This window comes from Ochotona curzoniae, unplaced genomic scaffold (genome assembly GCF_017591425.1).
Source record: "Ochotona curzoniae isolate NIBS_2020 unplaced genomic scaffold, NIBS_Ocur_1.0 contig_1274, whole genome shotgun sequence".
NCBI lineage: Eukaryota > Metazoa > Chordata > Mammalia > Lagomorpha > Ochotonidae > Ochotona > Ochotona curzoniae.
Genome location: NW_024465023.1, coordinates 16,852,345 through 16,871,525, shown reverse-complemented (window position 1 = coordinate 16,871,525; position 19,181 = coordinate 16,852,345). Strand labels below are relative to the sequence as shown.

The 19,181-nt window shown below is 45.1% G+C and overlaps 1 protein-coding gene across 1 annotated transcript; it reads right to left on the bottom strand.

Annotated features, from left to right (window-relative positions):
- Positions 1-14,315: 14,315 nt before the first annotated feature.
- LOC121171374 (putative protein FAM47D) lies at positions 14,316-18,816 on the bottom strand. Its single transcript, XM_041003086.1, has 2 exons — positions 18,730-18,816; positions 14,316-15,761 (listed from the first exon to the last, which is right to left on the bottom strand). The coding sequence occupies exons 1-2, from the start codon at positions 18,814-18,816 to the stop codon at positions 14,316-14,318; spliced, it is 1,533 nt and encodes a 510-aa protein (XP_040859020.1).
- Between the last annotated feature and the right edge of the window lie 365 nt (positions 18,817-19,181).

The following is a 19,181-nucleotide window of genomic DNA, read 5'->3' as shown; positions in this document are numbered from 1 at the left end:
ACTGACTCGCGTCCCACTAGGGGACATGTGCCACTTGAGCACTGCAGCACCTGGTCCAGGCCTGTGGAGGACCAAGCACCGCTTGGCGCCCAGGTTAGAGCACAGCTCCCGCTTGGCCTGGGCTTGAAGCTGAGGGAACCAAGGATTGCAAGGTGCGGAGCCGGGTGCCAACACGGTTGCCTTCACAAGTGAGAAAACGGGGGCTCTCAGTCTGCTGGAGCACTTGTCAGCAGACGCCCCTCGCCCGGAGCCCAGGAGCAGCAGCAGCTCCACAGAGAAGTGAGCAAGCAGGCAAACTGGGGCTCCAGGGCGCGTCCCGGGCCCTGCGGCCAAACCCCTCAGGATGCGGAAGGCTCCTGGTAAGACGTGACGCGCCTGAGGGGACCTCACCTCACTCCAAGAGCCACGGCTAGGCACCTAGGGGTCCACATCCGACGCCTTCTAGAAAACACCTGCCCCAGCTCCCCAGGGCAGCCGCACCACGCCACCGGGCCAGGGGCGGCCGGGAGGCCCCAGGGGCGAGCCCGGCCTGGGCCACCGCCAGCCTGCGGGGCTTGGAGCCGGCCGGGCAGGCGTGCGGGGCAGGGCGGGGCTTGGAGCCGGCCGGGCAGGCGTGCGGGGCAGGGCGGGGCTTGGAGCCGCCTGCGCCGCGGGACCCGCCCCTCCGGCCGGCGCCGCCTCCCGCAGCCCGGGGCGGGGCCGGGGCGGGGCGAGCCGGGGCGGAGCGGGGCGGGGCGAGCCGGGACGGAGCGGGGCGGGGCGAGGCGGGCGGAGCGGCGCGGGCCAGACGGCGGAGCTGGGCGGCGGGCGCGGGTCGCTGCGGCTGCCGACCACCGCACCCGGCCGCTGCCGGGGCAGACCTACCTGCGCCGCGGCTCGGCCGCGTCCCTCGGCGGGCGGGCGGGCTCCCGGCTCTCGGCTCTCGGCGTCCTCGTCGGCGGGGCGGGCGGCAGCGGCGCCCGGGCATGGCTTCGGCGGGCAGCGGCATGGAGGAGGTGCGCGTGTCGGTGCTGACCCCGCTGAAGCTGGTCGGGCTGGTGTGCATCTTCCTGGCGCTGTGCCTGGACCTGGGGGCCGTGCTGAGCCCGGCCTGGGTCACGGCCGACCACCAGTACTACCTGTCCCTGTGGGAGTCCTGCCGGAAGCCCGCCAGCCTGGACATCTGGCACTGCGAGTCCACGCTCAGCAGCGGTGAGGCCCGGCGCGACCCCCGTCCCGCGCGACCCCCGCCCCGCGCGACCCCCGCCCCGCGCCCCTCGGCCGGGACGCACCCCACCTCCCGCCGCCTCTCCCGCCGCCTCTCCCGCCCTGCTGGCCAACCCGCCCCGGCGCCCCTCTGCCCGGCGCCCACGCGTCCCCGGGCCCCTTCCCGGCGGGCACCCCTGCGGCCAAGTCCACGCCCGCCCCCTCCTCGCGTGGCCATTGCTCCCACTCGGGAGTAACACGTATGCCACTTTAGTGCTCTGTCTTTCCCGGCCAGATCCATGTGTTCGCGGAGATAGATGTGCGCAGCCTTAGGAAGCCTCCACGCCTGATTCTGTTTTGTTCTGAAATGGGACGAGCGGGGCCCAAACCTCCCCAACTGCGCCGAGCTGAGTGGCCCAGTCTTTCCCGCAGTGTTCTCTCCCCGGAGCCCTTTGCCCGAGGTTAACCCTTCGAGCCCACGTCTGCGCCTGCTTTACTCCACCGCATCTGCCTTTTCCCCAGGGAGTCTCCATTTGAGTTGTATTTCCTTACATATTTGGGGGATGTGAGGGGCCAAGAAGACAGGCCTGATTTCCATGGTGGTTGTCTGGGAGTTGTTCTCCATTTGCCCCAAACCTAACTGCTCTTCTTGTCTCACCACACTTTTCACTTTTTCAAAAGCTGCTCCTGAGAAGCTAACTGTTGAAATGGATCTTAGAGCAGAAGCAAAATGCTATAAAAGGTACCATCGTTAAGATTGTCCAGATTTAGTAGGGATTAGATAATATTGTCTGATTAGATATATGTTAATGTGAAATATCTTGATTTTAATCCTTGATGCTGCTTGAATAAAATCTTTTCCTTTTATGTATCAGTACAATGAAAAGCCCTATATTAGGTTAAGGATCATAACATCCAATTTTCAAATGGCAAAAAAAAAGGTGTATATACGGAGAGAGAAAAATGATAAATAGCAGATTGGTGAATTTGGCTAAAGGGTTTTTTATTTATAATATTCTTTTTCTTTTTTAAAAGATTTATTTGTTTTTATTGCAAAGTCAGATATACAGAGAGGAGGAGAGGCAGAGAGAAGGATATTCTGTCCTATGCTTCACTCCCCAAGTGACCGCAACGGCCGGTGCTGCGCCTATCCGAAGCCAGGAACCAGAAACATCTTCCAGGTCTCCCACAAGGGTGCAGGGTCCCAAGGCTTTGGGCCGTCCTCCACTGCTTTCCCGGGCCACAGGCAGGGAGCTGGATGGGAAGTGGAGCTGCCGGGATTCGAACCGGCGCCCATATGGGATTCCAGGGTGTTCAAGGCGAGGACTTCAGCTGCTAGGCCATGCTGCCGGGCCCTATTTATACTATTCTTGCAAACTTTATTTAAGTCTTTAAATTAGAAAATATTGTTCACAGATTTAAAGTATTTACCACCGTAAACTCCACTAACTTTCTTTTGAAAATAAATGATAAACTGTGATGAAAAGTCATTACACATGGAAAATCATGGAATACTTTACATTTATATTGTTTCAAAAACACAATGTGAAGAATCAGATTTTTGTCTGTGTTTTAAATGTATGACTTACATGGTACTATAAGCATCCCGTCATGCTTGGAAAAGGTAGTAGGAAAGGTTCTAAACAACAGGTTGGTCACATTTGTAAATGATATTTTATTCTATTTATAATGCATGGCACACCATAATTGGTATTAAGAGTATTGATATAAGACTTCTTCAGGACACAGCCAAATAGGTTAAATCCCATTCATCACAAACTCATAGGAAACACTATTGGATTCAGACAAAACTTTCTAAAATTTATGGAAACACGTATTATTATTATGAGTCAGCTGCATGATTTTCAAAATTATTTTGCAATGTAATAAGCTTATGTTTTCCTGTATTTCCTGTGAACTTTTTGAAGGAACCTGACACATCCTATGTAGCATTTCATGTTTTCATGACCTACACATGTGGAACTACACACAGTGGCTATCTCTGGTGATGTTATTTCCGGCTCTGAAGGACTTTCATCGAACTGACACCACTGCCTTGTGCTTGCCCACTCTGCAGGAAACTTTTCTAAGAAGGGCCATTGTTTTGTTGCTGTTGTTGTTGTTGTTGTTTAATGATTTGTTTGTTTTGTTGGAAAGGCAGAGTTTGAGAGAGAGAGAGAGAGGTCTTCCATCTACTGTATCACTCCCCAAATGAGGGCAGCGGCCAGGCATGGGCCAGGCATGGGCCAGGCAGATGCTAGGAGCCTGGATCTTCTTCAGGCTCTCTCATGTGGGCACAGGAGCCCAAGCCTTTGGCCATCTTCTGCTGCTTTTGCATGTGCATTAGCATTCCCAGAGAGAGCTGTATTGGACTCAAATCCGCACTCATATGAGATGTCTGTACTGCAGGCAACACCAGCCACTTAGATACTTTATAACATCATTTACAGACCATGCAAAATTATCAAATTAAAATTTAACCTGCTGTGGTCTATGGGATTTTCAATCTTGCCTGCAGAAGCCTTGCCAGAGTCAGACCTAGTGATTTTGAGGTCCAACGTTGAGGCTAAAAAGGAGGTGTTCCCGGAGCTATGTCCTTTCTTCTGTATGGAGAAGTGAAGAAAAAAATTTTTTTCTGTTTAAGCATGCTTTTATTTTGAAAATTTTCAAATGCGTTTAAATGAAAAGACTGGAAAAGGAATAGTCATGTATACCAGGGTCAGCAATGACCGATTTATGGCCAACCTTGTGTTGTTTATCTTCACATCCCACTTTGCCCCCTGGCCCCAGATTATTTGGTTTTGTTCTGTTTTTATGATAGTTCCTTAGGCTCAGGGATTTTCCCTTCCTCCCTCCGCTAAGCTCCTCTCCCCCTCCCCAGTCCCTCTCACCCCATTGATTATTACAAAATTACAATAATATAGTCCTTCAGAAACAGTCGCAAGTCCATCATTGTGCTGTTTAAGTGTATCCTGACATTATTGGTGTAGAATCGTAGGTTAAGCATCCTATTTTCAAGATATATTTAGCAGTTTCATTAGGAGTCCATCTTCTATTCAGGATTTTTTTTAGATTTATTTATTTTTATTTGAAAGGCAGATTTACAGAGAGAGAAGGAGAGACAGAGAAATCATCCATCCACTGGTTCATTTCCCAAATGACTGCAATGGCCAAAGCTGAGCCATTCTGGAGCCAGGAGTTTCTTCCCAGGTCTTCCACATTGTTTTGGGCTAAGGAGTTGATTAGCACTTGTTAAGCTGAGCTCTACAGGAAATGGGCTTGAAGCTAAAAGCACCTGGTCTAATCAAACTCATTAGCATCCTATTGTTCTGTTAAAGGGCTTGGGGGAAGAGTATATAAGGCGTAATAAAGGGAGGCTTCAGAGAGACTTCCATCATCACTGGTCTCCTGTAGGTGCCTCATCCCTTAGCCCCTCGCAGTGTCCACGTTACTGGCTCTGCTGGCCGGTACACCACATGGGTGCTTTCCCAAGTGCATTAGCCAGGAGCTCAAGCTCAAGTGCAGCAGCCTGGACCACTGTGAGAGGCTTAACTTACTATGCCACAGCACCAGACCCAAAGTAAAGCATTTAAAAACAGTGTCAGAGAAAAGATAGCTACTTAAAAACCAAGGGGTCTCAGAATGAATCTTACTTTGACAGTACCTATATTTTGGACTTCTTATAACCAAGAACTGTGAGAAATATAATTCTGTTGCTTATGCCACCCATGTGGTATTTTGTTATAGTAGCCCAAATTAAGCAGTGTTTAAAGCACATAATCTGATTAAACATTGACCACTAACCTAGGCTGGTATACAGATAACTTATCCCAAAGTAACCAGATTAAAAAAAAGATTTAAGAAATGGGTGAACATAAGCAGCTACACACTAGAAAGGTTATAGACTACACAGAAAAATATAAACATAAATTTTAGCTGCTATAATACAGCATCTAAAATTTTCAATTTTCAAAGACCAGTACCATGGCATAGTAGGCTAAAACTCTTCCTTTGGTATCAGCATCCATTATGGGCCCTGGTTCAAATCTCAGCTGATCCACATCTGATCCAGCTCCTAGCTCATGTGCCTGGGAAAACAGTGAAAGAAGACCCAAGTGCTTGGGTTCCTGCACCCATGTGGGAGATCCAGAAGAAGCTTCTGGCTTCACATCAGCTCAGCTCTGGCCACTGCTGCTATTCAAGAAGTAAACAAGCAAATGGATGATGCCTCTCTGTTGTAAAAATCTGCCTTTCAAATAAAAGTAAAATTTACACTAAATAAATCTACAATTTTAAAGAACAATTATAAAATGAATAAACTCTAACAAATGCACAGGAATAAAGCAATAAATGGAAAATATTCCTGATGAGGCTCAAATATCAGACAAGACACTGTCAAGTCAGCTTTAGCTGCCCTCATTCTGACTTAGAAAAATCTTAGTAGCTGCCTTGTTCTTTTCTTTCTCCATCCCCCAAATTTTCTCTCTTCATGCACAAGATAAAAAAAAAAATCTTGGTGTTTAAAAGAAATATGTCAAATAAGCTTTTATAAATATGTTGGAAGCCAAAGGGAATCATATCTGAAGTGTAAAGAAAAATGTAGTTTTCAATAGAAGATAAGAAGGAGAGAGGCTATGGAAAGTAAATTCTGAAGTACAAAAGCACAATAAATGATATGAAAAAAATCTACAAGTGCTTGGTAGCATATTTGAGCTGGCAAAAAAGAAAAACCAAGAAGGGCTGACGCAGTGCCGTGGCGAGCTAATCTTCCATCCTGCAGCACCATTATCCCATAGGGGCACTTGTTCAAATCCTGACTGCTCCACTTCCCATCCAGCTTCTTGCTTGGGAAAGCAGCAGAGTGACTCAAGGCCTGGGCCTCTGTACCCTCGTGGGTACAATGTATGATTAATATATAAAATTATTGAAATACTTATGTTCTCATCTTTTAAACTAACTCCTTGAAATCCAACTAACATTATAAGAAAAGTCTTGTCTGATTGATTCCATATGTTAGTTATTTTGAATTGAGCTGCTCTAAATATGGGAATACAACTAACTCTTTCATATGCAGCTTTAATTTTGCTTGGATATATTCCAAGCAGTAAAATAGTTGGGTCATAACATACATTTATTTTTGGTTTTCTGAAGAATATCCATACTGCTTCTTCCTAGATCTGTAAATAATATCTGTGGTATTTTGATCAACTTCCCATTGAATCTATAAATTGCTTGAGTACTATGAACATTTTAATGATATTAGTTCCCAATTCATGAACATGGATTTCATTCCTTAATGTTTTGTAATTTTTATTGTAGAGGTATTTCACATCAAGTAAGTTTATTCCAAGGTATTTATGTTGTTTGTTGTTATTGTGAATGAAACACTTTTTTTTCTCAGTCATAGTGATGTTGGTACATAAGAGTGCTATTGATTTTTTGTGAATATTTTGACTTCCTGCTTTCAAGTTTGTGTTTATCTGATCGCTGTCCTTGACATAGCTCTGGCTACAACTTTTATAACTGTATTTATTAATAATAGTGAAAATAAGCATCCTTATCTGGTTTCTGATCTTCGTGGAAATGCTTCCATGGAAGCATTTTTTTTTTCCCATTCAATATATTAGCTGTGAATTTGTCCTAATTCTGTCGCTGGATCAGAAGTGAAACAACCAGGACTCAGACCAGTACCATGTGGAATGCCAGCACCACAGGCTGTGGCTTTACCCTTTAAACCAAAATGTCAGACCTAGTTATTCATTTTTCAAATTTATCTATTTTATTTAAAAGACAGAGTTACAAAAAGGCAGAGACAGAGAAAGATTTTGTATCTGTTGATTCATTCCCCAAATGGCTGCAACAACCAGAGTTGGGCCAGACTGAATCGAGGAACCTGGAACTCCATCTGGGTCTTCCATATAGGTGACTGGGGCCCAAGCACTTAGGCTGTTGTTCACTGTTTTCCCAGGAATATTATCAGGGAGCTCAGTCAGAAGTGGAGGCACTGGGGTATATGGACTTGAACTGGTCCATATGGCCTGCTGCCGTTGCAGGTGGCAGTTTAACCCCACTGCCAGACAACATTGACTCCACCTTTCCAATATTTTGATGTAAGCACTTATCACTATAAACTTTCTAGCTGACATTACCTTTACTGTATCCACAGTTTAGATATACTGTGTTTTCATTTCCATTTGTTTCCGGGAATGTTTGAATTTTTCCTAAAACTTGCCATTTGTTCAAGAGCATATTATTCAATCTTCATGTGTCTTTTGTATTTTCCAGAGTTTTGTTTTTAATTTCTGGTTTTATTCCATTGTGGTCTAAAATAATGCATAATATGATTTCAATTTTTTTAGTTTGTTGAGGTTTGTTTTTTGGCCTTTATATGGTCTGTCATAGAGAATGTTCCATATACTGAATAAAAGAATGTGTATTTTGTAGCTATAGGAAGAAATATTTTATAAATATGTTTGGATTCATTTACTCTGTAGTTTAGATTGATTCTATTTTTCCTTTGTTAATTTTTGTCTGGTTAATCTGGGGTATCCTTTAAATATGACCTGACATTTCTCATCTGCATATATTAGGATATTCTGTTTATGTCTCACTTTTGGAAAACTTGTCAGTAACATATTGTGGTGAGAACCGTTTCTGGCTGTGCGTATGTGAGATTCTGTGTGATTCCTGTGTTTAGATATCTACTTCTTTTTCAAGTTGGAAAATGTGTCTGCCACAAATTCACTGAGTAAGTTTTCTAAGGCAAGAATTTTATTCCATACCTTCAAAATCCCTATCTTCTAGATAAGCTGTTCTTCATTCTGCTTCACCAAAACTATTTGGCTTACTGAATACTTCCTTTTGAGGGGGAGGGCAGTGTTTCATCAATAAATTTGTTTGCAAAACTTCGTCCATGTCATGAATGCATTTCCTTATTTAACTGTGTGTGTTCTTGAAATGCCTTTCTTAAGCATGTTACCTATATTCCCTGCTTTACAGTCCAATATTCATTATTATGTTCCTGTTGGGGAGTCATTTGTCTTTCTTGTTCATATTTCTTGCAATTCTACATTGATTTTTGTGCCATCTTGGGTATTACTCATTTCTGTCCCTGGAGAATATGCTTTTTCTTCCTTTTGATTGGAGGCTTTGTTCCTGGAACTGTGTTTCTGTGGTTCTTTGGAGTGTCTAATGCTTACACTTAAGTTCCCGGGATATGTGCTTGGTGGGGTAAACAAGTTTTGTCCACTTTTTGTGGGTGGAGCAAGAATCCAGAGTGATGAACAGGGTAGAACACCACTGGTTACAGTCAGTCAGTGAAGGGAATGTTGGAGACAGTGTTTTTACAGTCAGTAGGCCTTCTCTATATCTGCGTGAACCAGCTGACTCACTGACTGGAGTGAGCTTATGATAACAGTACACCTCACATGCTCAGGCATTCACACCATCCAGAGTGCTGACACACACCATTGTGTGGGTTATTGCTGGGTTTCCCAATCCCTGCCTAATCTAACTTTAGAGATTCAGGGATCCTTGCACACTTGGGATGGGTATTGTGGAGGATTCAGGGACACACAATGATATGTTTTGGTGAGTCAGGTGGAAAATGCCCTTGCCAATCTTTAGTCCTTTCTGTTTGTGTAAAGAAGAATCCAGCTGCATCCATGCTTGACCTTTGCTCCCTTGATGAAAGTCTGTTTCTTCAGGACCAGGTCATATTTGGTGATGAAGTTCATGGCATAAAACACATTGGCATCCTTACCCAGTTTGTGTTTTTCCATGACCTTGCAGATGTCCGTAAAGCTGCTATCTTGGCTGGTCACCAAGATGTTCTTGCACATATTGTATATACCCAAGTTGATGAAGATGATGCAGCAGTTAGTTGCCACCTCTTGTCTGTAGACAGCAGTGAGAAGTTGTAACTGCAGGCCCATAACATAGAGCACTTGTGCAGTGGCCAAGGGCTGGCTAGTGACTCACAAGGAGGAGGTGCTTCTGAAGGCTGAGCTGAAAACAGAGGTCTCTGGGAACAGCTTATCCTGAGTGTACAGGAAAAAAGCTCATGTTGGTTTCCTCAACTTTGGAACTAGCCAATTACACACCTCCGCATCCACCAGCAGGTGCTGTAGCCTGGCTCAGCCTGGCCTGCCCCAGTTGCACCTCGTGCTGGTGGGTGCCAGATACTAGTCCAGTCTGGACAACCCCCAGTTCCAGCCCTAATGTGGACTGGCTGGTGTTGTGGCACAGTCCGGCCCATCTTGCATGCCATCCTGTTTCTGACATCTACCAGTGGGTGCTATGAACTGACCCAGCCAGGTTATTCCCCCAGACCTGACCAATACATGTGCTGATGGGTACTGTAACTGGGCTTGGTCTGGACTGCCCCCAGCTTGGTTCTTGTGCTCACCTGCAGGGACTACATCCTGACAGAGTTCCCCAAGCTCCTCTATCAGGTTACTTCCCAATGGTAGATCTCATGCACTCCACTGGGTTAACCCTGGTTTAACCCACGTCCTGTCCTGGAAGGAACAGCATCCTTGCCCAATCAGCCCACTCCCATTCCAGTTCTTACTGTTAGGTGCTACAGCCCACCCACACCTGGTCCACCACCAGACTCAGCTCTTTCACATGGTTCAGTGGATGCTGAGACCTAGCCCAGCCTGTCATACACTTGTGAGCACCAGAGGTTGTTGGAGCCTAGGCAAGTATGGCACACCCTAGATCCAGTCCACACCCATGCCAAGCGATGCTACATCCAAGTCCAGCCCACTTTGCCACCTGCTTTCTAGCTCTCATGCTTATTTGTAGGGACCACAGCACAGCTGGGGCATCCTCTTAGCTCCACAACCCAGCTTGCTCCCAGCCACAGATCTTTTGCATGACAGTAGTTGCTCCAAACCAGACCATCATAAACTATCCCCAGCTTGGCCTTTGTCATAAGACACTGCAGCCTGGCCTTGCCTGACCTGAACCCAGTCCCACTTCTCACTAGTAGATGCTGCAGCCTAGCTCTTTAATGCAGGTAGGTGTGATTGCCTAGCCTAGTTTGGCATGGCCCACACCGCATCTCTGGCTCACTCACATGCCAATGTGTTATTGTTTGGCCTGGCCCTACCCGGTCCAACCCTTACAGAGCCAACCCACACACATGCCAACAAGTGAAGCAGTCCTGCCTGGCTTGACCCAACACCCAACCCTGACTCACTTGTTCACCAGTGGGGGCTATGGCCCACCATGTAAGTTCTCCAAGTTCTCTCACCAGGACCACTCCCAGACCCAGATCTCACACATGCCAGCACATGCTAGGCCCTTACCTGGCATATTTCCGCCGTTCAGTATCAGCCTTTATGTGCTGGTGCATGTTGCTGTGGCCGGCCACATCCCACATGCAATTCTTGGGAGCACCTACTGGTGCTACAGCCTGGACCAGGTTGGCCTGTTCCCAACCCTAATACCCATGAATGTCAGAGGTTTTCATGTCATGCCTAGCTCAGCCAGTCACTATCCCCAACTCTTGAGCAAACCAGCAGCTATTGCAATTCCAAAGAGATAAGCCCATATATCCCCCACAGAATTTGCTCCCATGTTCTCTCTTTTGCTGGTTATTGTCATGGTCCAGCCTAACATTACCATTCCCTGTTCTGATACTCACTGGTGGGTACTGTGGTCTAGCCCTGCCAGGTAGGTCCCCAGCCCTAACTTTAATGTGTGCCAGTGGATGGTGGTCAGTGGGCATTTTTTAGATAAGTGGAGAAGTTGGAGGGTGGGGAATACTGGCCCAGGACACACCACCACTCTAACCCCCACATAGGAAAGGGGATCTGGGGATATATTAAAGAGGGAGTAGCTGAGGGCATGTTTGACATCTTTAACTTCTGGGGTCTTTCATAGGTCGGGCCATTGCACTTGCAGATAAGTGAGAGAGCCGAAATGGAGTAGTTTAGAGCTGGAAAACCTGAGGACATTTCTGGGTTAGGCTAAGGCGCCTGCCTATGTGGGAGGAGACCTTGGCTAAGCCAAATAATATTCTTCCCTTCCACCCACTGGCACGAGCAAAAGCTGGGGCTGGAGACATGCATGACTGGGCTAGGCCACAGTGCCTGCCTGCAAGTGTTGGAGCTGGGGATCGGCCATGTGAGACTGGACCTCAGCACCTACCAGAATATCTGAAAACTAGATCTGGGGGCAGATTCTGTAGGGGATTTGTAGGCTAACCTCTATGGGACTGTAACACTCACTGGTTTGTGCAGAGAACTGGGGGGTGATAATGGGCTGAGCCAGGTTGGATCACAGAACTTGTCTGACAGGAACCCACATGATACTCAAGGGAACTGGGCCTGGGAGGACGCCTGACAGGGCCAGGTTGCAACATCCCCAGCACATCCAAGGGCCAGGAGTGAGGGCAGGCCTAATAGAACTTAGGTGACTCCCCTACTGGGTAGCAACTCTAGCTTTAGAGCGCAAAAGCCAGGCCTGGAGATCAGCCAGGCTAGGCAGGGCTGGAGCACTCATCAGCATTTGTGTAGACCAGGTCTGGGACAGACCGGCCTGGGATCAGGCCTTACTACCTGCTGGCATACACCAGAGCCAGGACAGGTTGTGAGCCATGCTAAGCTGGGCTAGGCTGCAACACCTGCGAGCATGTGCAAGATCTGGTGCTGGGAATGGGCCAGGTAGGAAAACTCTGGGGACTCCCCTGCCGGGCTGCATCTTCCAGTGGTGAGTGCAAGAGCTAGGGTTGTGGGCCAACCAGTATGGGCAAGGTTGCAACACCAATCGGCATGTGTGTGGGCTGGGTTTGGGGGCAGGCCAGATTTGACAAGGCTTCAGCACCTGCTGGTGCTCACAACAGCCAGAATGGCCGTAGAACAGACACGGCTAGGCTGTAGCACCCATCAGGTCACTTGAGAACTAGGTCTGGGGGTGAGCCAGGCTGTGCTGGGCTGTAGCACTTATTGGTGAGAGCTGGAATGTATATGAGCTGTTCAGGCTAGGCTACAGTACCCACCAGTGAGTGCTAGGACTGGGGGCCAGCCATTTCACCAGGTGGGCCACAGCACCCATTGGCATACATGTGAGCCAGGTATGAATATGGGCTGGGCAGGCTCAGTCCATAGTACACACTGGCACAAGTGAGAGCCAGGATGGTGTGCAGGCTAGGCCAGGTTGGACCACAACACCTGCCAGTTCACATGAGGGATATAGATGGGCTAGGCTAGGCTGCTGCAACAGCTAGAACTGGAGGTAGGTCAAAGTGAACCAGGCTTTAGCACCTGTTGGCAAATGCCAAGATAAGTGGTAGACTGTCTCAGGCTGGGCCACTGCACCTGCTGCCAAGCACAGAACCTAGGGCTGGGAACAGGCCTGGTAGGGGAACTTTAGGGTCTCCCTTGCTTGGTTGCTACTTCCACTCGTCAGTGTGAGAGCCAGAAATGGGGGCGGGCCAGGCTGGACTAGGGCACACTACCAGCTGGCAAGTGTCAGTACTTGATGCAAGTCATGTCTGGCTGGACCGTGGTGCCCCCGGTGGGCACAGAATCCAAAGCTGGGAGCATGCCTGGAAGGGAAATTGTGGGTGCTCCTCCACCAGGCTGTACTTACCCTGTTGAGCATGAGTGCTGGGACTGGGTGTGGGCCAGGCCGGACAGGATGGTGGCACCTGTCGGCAAATGTGAGGACTGGATCTGGGGGCAGCTTAGACTGAGCTAAGCCTCAGAGCCTGTGGATGTGCAAGAGAGCCAATGGGATGTAGGCTGGGCCACAGCACATGGCAGCACATGCAAGAACTGGGGTTGGAAGTAGGTCTGGGGAGGTTATTGGGGGCCATCCTGACTAGGCTGTGGCACCCATTGGTATGCATGAGGACCAGGTCTGTGGTGGGCTGGCTAGGCTGGACTATAGCACCTATGGGTTTGAGTGGAATAGAGACTGGGGTGCACTGATCAGGCAGCTGCATCCACCAGTATGTGTGTTGACTAGAGCAGGTAGTAGACTGCACTGTATCCTGCACTGGCTGGGATACACAAGAGTCAAGTCTGAGTTCACCCCAGGAAAGTTTTCTTGGTGGATGCTTCAGCTAGAGAGCTGGACTCAGTCCCCAGCTATAGGGAAAATCACAGGATGTGTGATCCAGCCTTGGAGTACATGTATCAGGACTGGGCTTCCTCAGTTGCTGATGCCTGTTTAGTGGACAGCATGCCCAGATGCACATGGGGGACATGACAGCAAGCTAATCTAGCCCAGCAAAGGACACCGACTGCCTCCTCAGAGACTAGAAAGCAGAACAGGTTGGACAATCCTATCAGCCAAGCTCGCAGCATGTTCCTGAGTCTGTAAATACACTGAAGTGAACTTTATTAACCAGTAGACCTTAGGAAGATTTTCTCAACCCTGTTTCCATGAAGTCAACAATTTCTCAGAACTATCAAAACCACTCAACATCCTAGGAACACGCTCCCTACATCGGGGTCTCTAGGGCGTCATCAAAGGACTGTCTGCTATCCGCAAATGCTGATGTAGTTTGACAGCAAAAAACACTCCACTCCCTTCTTCTGTGTGAACACAGGAAGGAAACAAAAAAGGTGGGATATCTGTCCCTCCCACCTTCCTCCATGCCTGACACTAACCACCCTAATTGGAGGCCCATATAGGCGTGCATCCCTCTTGACCATGTAAGCAATATTTAAAAATTATTTAATTTGGAAAAAATATTTTGCTAATGCATTAATCTACATGGAGGTATTCATGTTTCCTTAGTGTGATTATTATGAAATTGGTCCCATGTTTTAGCTAACTAGAAATAATCAATAGAGCATTTCTTTTCTAAGAAATTCTGCTTTATTTTCTTTTTACAAATACTTGGTGTAATTATGCAATAGTCAGAATTCCACAAAATGAGATAAACTGTATGTGAATGTTGTTATTATAGTTGATAAAAGAGTATTTTTTAAATGATGAGCCTGAAATGGGAGGTCATTAAGAAATTTTAATAAGTACTGGATGTTGAGTTTACACAATTGCCCAGGTTTCAAAGTTGTACATTCTTGGTAGGACAGTCATAAATTCAATGTATTTTCAATTTATATTTCAATGTATTTTCAAAGTATTTTCAGTGGGATAGAGAAAACAGCCTAGTAACCTGTGTGGACAATTGTCATATCATCTTCCTCTGTAAACTCTCTTAGTTTTAAGTGAATTTTGATGACTTTAGGTATAGGAGTCTTGACAGCCTCATAATCCCATCCTTTCCTGGTGAACAACTTCTCAAGAATGTGGGGCATGCTGTAGCCCCGGCTTAGAATGAAATCCTTGAAGGCAATTGTTCCGTAAAGATCGTCAATGACGTCTGGTTTCATTCTTTCCCGTTCAGCTTCAAGGATGATCTTGGGGTCGATCAAAGGTTCGTTAGTCATTTGCTTTTTCCACAAGCTGGTCTTGAGGTACCATGCTCCATACCTCATCTTTACCCTGGTAGACCTGATAGACTGTGGTGGTTCCTTGAGTTCACTTTCCCAGTCCTTGTGGTCTAGCATGTATTTCATGTCATCCGTTTCATCGAGTTCCATGTTGTACTTGAGGTCGGGATGAATCTCCTCTTCCTTCATCATGTGGTAGTCACGAAAGCCTGGTTTCCACTTATGGCTGATTGTAAATTGTTGCATCACATAGTCTTCATCGACATGGTGGTATCCCGAAGCGGCAGCCCATTTGCAGAAGTCGCGAACCATTCTCGGGACATATCTACGGAGAATAGACGGATCACGCAACGCATATACACTCGACCTTCGACGTGACTTTTTTGGCTGTTCTGCTGCAGGAAAAGTCTCGGGAGGGGGAGTCTTCGGGCGAGCCTTTGAAGTGCGGCGCTTAGAAGCCTTTGTGGGCTCCTTGGGCTTTTCCTTCCTGCCTTCACAATGAGCCCAAGCATCCTCCAGCTTCTTGTCGGGATCCAGCTCCTCCAGCACCTTCAATAAAAGATCCGGAGGTAGGGATTCCTCCAGATTGGAATAGCGAGCTAAGGGATGCTTCTGCAGTTTGGTTTCTGCAGCTGCTACAAAAGCCTTGCGTGCCAGCTGAGCCTGTGACAACTTGGAAAACAGGCTTGCTTTTCTAGGCAGCTTTCTTTCGATGGGAGGAAGTTGGGGAGCTTTGTGAGAGATCATGGGGAGAAATGCCTCCTTCCGGCCACGAGCGATCATGTGGTCGCATGGCGGACAGCCATTGCGGAAGTCGTCGAGCCCCTCTCTCACAAATACCCAGTTCCTGCTGTCCAGAGACGTGGGGAACTTCAGAAAATTGCTCTTCTGATTTGCCAGACACTTTGAAGGTAGTTTGTCCTTGAACCAGGGCTTGCAGGTCATGCCTGGAGGCAATGGCTCCAGTACGAAGGGCCGAAGTGGAGCCCTCCGATCGGCCATGCTGCCCGCGGCCCCTGGGCCAGCGAGTTCTGAAGCTTCAGCTTTTTGTTGACACTCAGTCGCTAGGAGACCCGGAACATCGCGCAGTGGGGGGAGGGCCGGCACACTGTCGCAGCTGCGCAGTTCGATCCCTGGGGAGGGACGTGTTAAAATTCTAATCTAGCAGCAGTAAAATACAAATTTGAGATTTGGTATAATTTTTCAGCATGGCTTGAACTGATGTGTATTATGAAGTGCATATTCTCTTTTATTCTTTCACTCGTGTATTTGTTGAGATCTCATTTGTACCGATGTGGTGTGTCATCAAATACAATTCAATATAAAATCACCATATACTGTACATATCTTCTTATCCAACAATATGAATATTATAATATCACCTTCCCTTTTCAGTTCTCATGCTTTAAAATGACATTGTTTATTTCCCTATATTTTTAGCTGCTTCTATATATTCTTTTTTGACATCTAACAGAATTTTTTTTGTAAATATATTCCCATTTAATCTCACTGTATCAAGTTTTCCAAATTCGTTTTCCCTTTTCACACATCAGAGCCGAGTATTTGATATAATCAAGCATCTCAGATCTCAGTCCTGGCTCTGTTCCCTGTTCCAGCTTCCTGCTCATGCACAGCCAGGGAGGCAGTAAATGATGGCTCAGGTAGTTGGGTCCTCGCTACCCACGTGAGAAAACCAGACTGAGTTCCTGGCTTTTGATGCCCAAATCCAGCAGGATACATATTTGCAAAAATGAACCTGTGAATGGGAGATGTCTCTTTGTCTTTTTTTTTTTTAAATAAAAACAAGTTAAAAATTCTTACCCAAAGATAATGTCAGACATACCATTTTTGTGTATCTTCTCTAAATTTAAAGTTCACCTACATGGAAAATGCAATTTGACCTTACTGAAAGATCCAGAAAGCTCGTATTTTATTACTCAATCGAGTACATCTAGCATGGATAGTGAAATTGGTATTTGTATACAGACTTGCAAAAGTAAATACAACCAAGATAATCTTTTGTGTAAAGTAACTGATAAGAGCAAAAAAAAAAATCATTCACTACAATGTAAGTGTAATTGAATAATCACAGACCAAAACCTTGCTTTTATCAGTTTTAGAAATTAAACAGCTAAAATTCAGCTTTAAACTATCGCCAAGAAAGCAACTTGTTCCTGTAGTAGTGTAATATATGGGTTGGGGAAAATATGAAAGGCTAACCTTTCATGCCTAGTATTTCAAAGAGCAAACCCCTTACATCTGCCTATATGTATCTTTTAAGTCTAGCATGTGCCTGCTTTACTGTTCTTGATTTGACTATGTGAGAATTTGAAAATTCTCATCAGGGAAATTTTTTTTTCTTATACATTGTCACTTCTAGCTTGTCAGCTCTTGGTACTAATGTAGAAGATTCATGAAAACTACCACTTTAGTGAAATATAGTTTATGGTTTATACAATTTACCCATTAGGTTAGGCGGCATTAAGCCTATCGAAAGAGTTTTGCAACCATCACAATGAATTTAAAAATATCATCAATCCATAACAAATCTTGTGTTAGCAATCATTACTCATTCATCCCACACCATACCCTTTAGCTCTTGTGAAAACAACTAATCTACTGTTTCTCTTTTTAGATTTGCATATTGTTGACATTTAACATATATGGAATAATAGAATATGTGAGTGTTGGGACAGGTACAGGGTAGACCAGTTGTCTGCTTGCAAGCACTGGCATCCCATATAGGTGCCAGTTTGTATTCCAGATTTTCCATTTCAGACCTAGCTCTCTGCTTAATGGCCTAGGAAAGCAGAGGAGGATGGCTTAAGTTCTTGGGCCCCTGCATTCATGTGGAAGACTAGGAAGAAGCTCCTGGCTCCTGGCTTCAGATCACCTCACCTCCAGCCCGTGTCTCTGTAACTCTGTCTTTCAAATAAAAATAAAATATGTTTTTAAAAATATGGGAGGGTTTTTTTTAATGATTTCTTTCATTAACATGCTGTTTTCAAGTGTCATCTGTTACATCATACATGAATAATTCAGTTTACCTTATTGCCAAATATTTATCTCTACTCAGCAATTAATATTTAGTTGTTCCCAGTATTGTTACTATCAATAATGCAGTTGTGAACATCTACATACATGTTATGTGTGATATGTATTTTCATTTGAGTTTTTACATAGGAATTGACTTGCTGGGTCATATGATAACTCTATGTTTAACCTTTTACAGAGTTACTAGACTGCTTGCTACATATGTTACCACCAGTACTATATGAGAACTGATTATTTTACATCCGAACACTTACAACTCTTTCTATTGTTGTTTTATTTTTGTAATCATTTTTTATGATAGTAATTTTCAGATGCATGAATTGGCATTCCATTGTGGTTTCACCTTGTATTATTTGAACAATTAATTACAGAATAATTATTTTCCAGTGTTTAATGCGTATTTGTATATCATCTTTGGAGAAATGTGTATTCACGTTCTTTGCACATTTTAATTGGATTGTTTTTACTTTTTGGTCCATGACTCTTTATATATTTAAGTTACAAGTCCTTAATAATGTTTCTGATTTGCAAATATTTTCTCCAATTTTTCAGGATCGCCTTTTTCCTTTCTTTATGGTGTCTTTTTGAATGAAAAATTTTTTCCTTTTAATGATTCTTATTTCATTATTATTTTAATGTTATAATCATAGATTTAAGAAAACATGATCACTAAAATTGACCCATGTTTTTTCACTGGATTTTAATAGCTTCAGCTCTTATTTTTGGGTAATTGTGATCAATTTTGAGTTTTTGCATGTATTTTGTGAGTAAAAAATTAATGTTTTGTATAGGATGTTCAGTTGTTCCAACACCATTTTTTAAAAAAGACAATTAATTGCTCCATGAATTATCATGACACTCTAAAAAATCAGTTTACCATGCAAGAGTTCCTTTCTGGAATGTTCAATTCTGTTCTGTTGATCTCTATGTCTAACTTTATGTCAGTATCACATTGTCTTAATTATTGCAGTTTTGTTGTAAGATTTGAAATTGGAAAATGTGAGTCCTTCAAATTGTTCCTTCTTTTTCAAAATTGTTTTTACTCTTCTAGGTCCCATGAATGAAATACAAATACCAGTTTGCCAATTTCAGCAAAACAGCTGCCAGTGATTGTGATAGGTATTGCATGTAATCGGTAGATCAATTCAGGGCACATTGCCATCTTCATACTGTTGTCTTCCAACACATATACATGAGATATCTTTCTATTTATTTAGATGTTTAGTAGCATTCAATAATGTAGTGTTGCCACAGTGTAAGTTTAAACTTTCTTTGTTAAACTTACTTCTAATTATTCTCTTTTTTCCAGCTGTATTGGTTTCCAATAAAAAAAAAAAGTCTGTATTGAGACCATTGTTGCGGAACCATAAGTTAAACTGCTACCAACATACCATACGAATGTCCTTTCAAGACCTGAGGGTTCCACTTCTGATCCAGTCCCCTGCTAATGTTTGGAGAGTGAGCCAATGGATCAAATACCTCTCTCTCTTTCTCTCCCTCCCTCTCTCTCTCTCTTTTCGCTGTAAG

Coding starts and splice junctions, on each gene's coding strand:
- LOC121171374 (XM_041003086.1), bottom strand. CDS start 18,816: ATGGCAATGTGCCCTGAATTGATCTACCGATTACATGCAATACCTATC. Junction 15,762..18,729: donor TTGCTGAAATTGGCAAACTG/GTATTTGTATTT, acceptor TACTGCTGCTAG/ATTAGAATTTTAACACGTCC.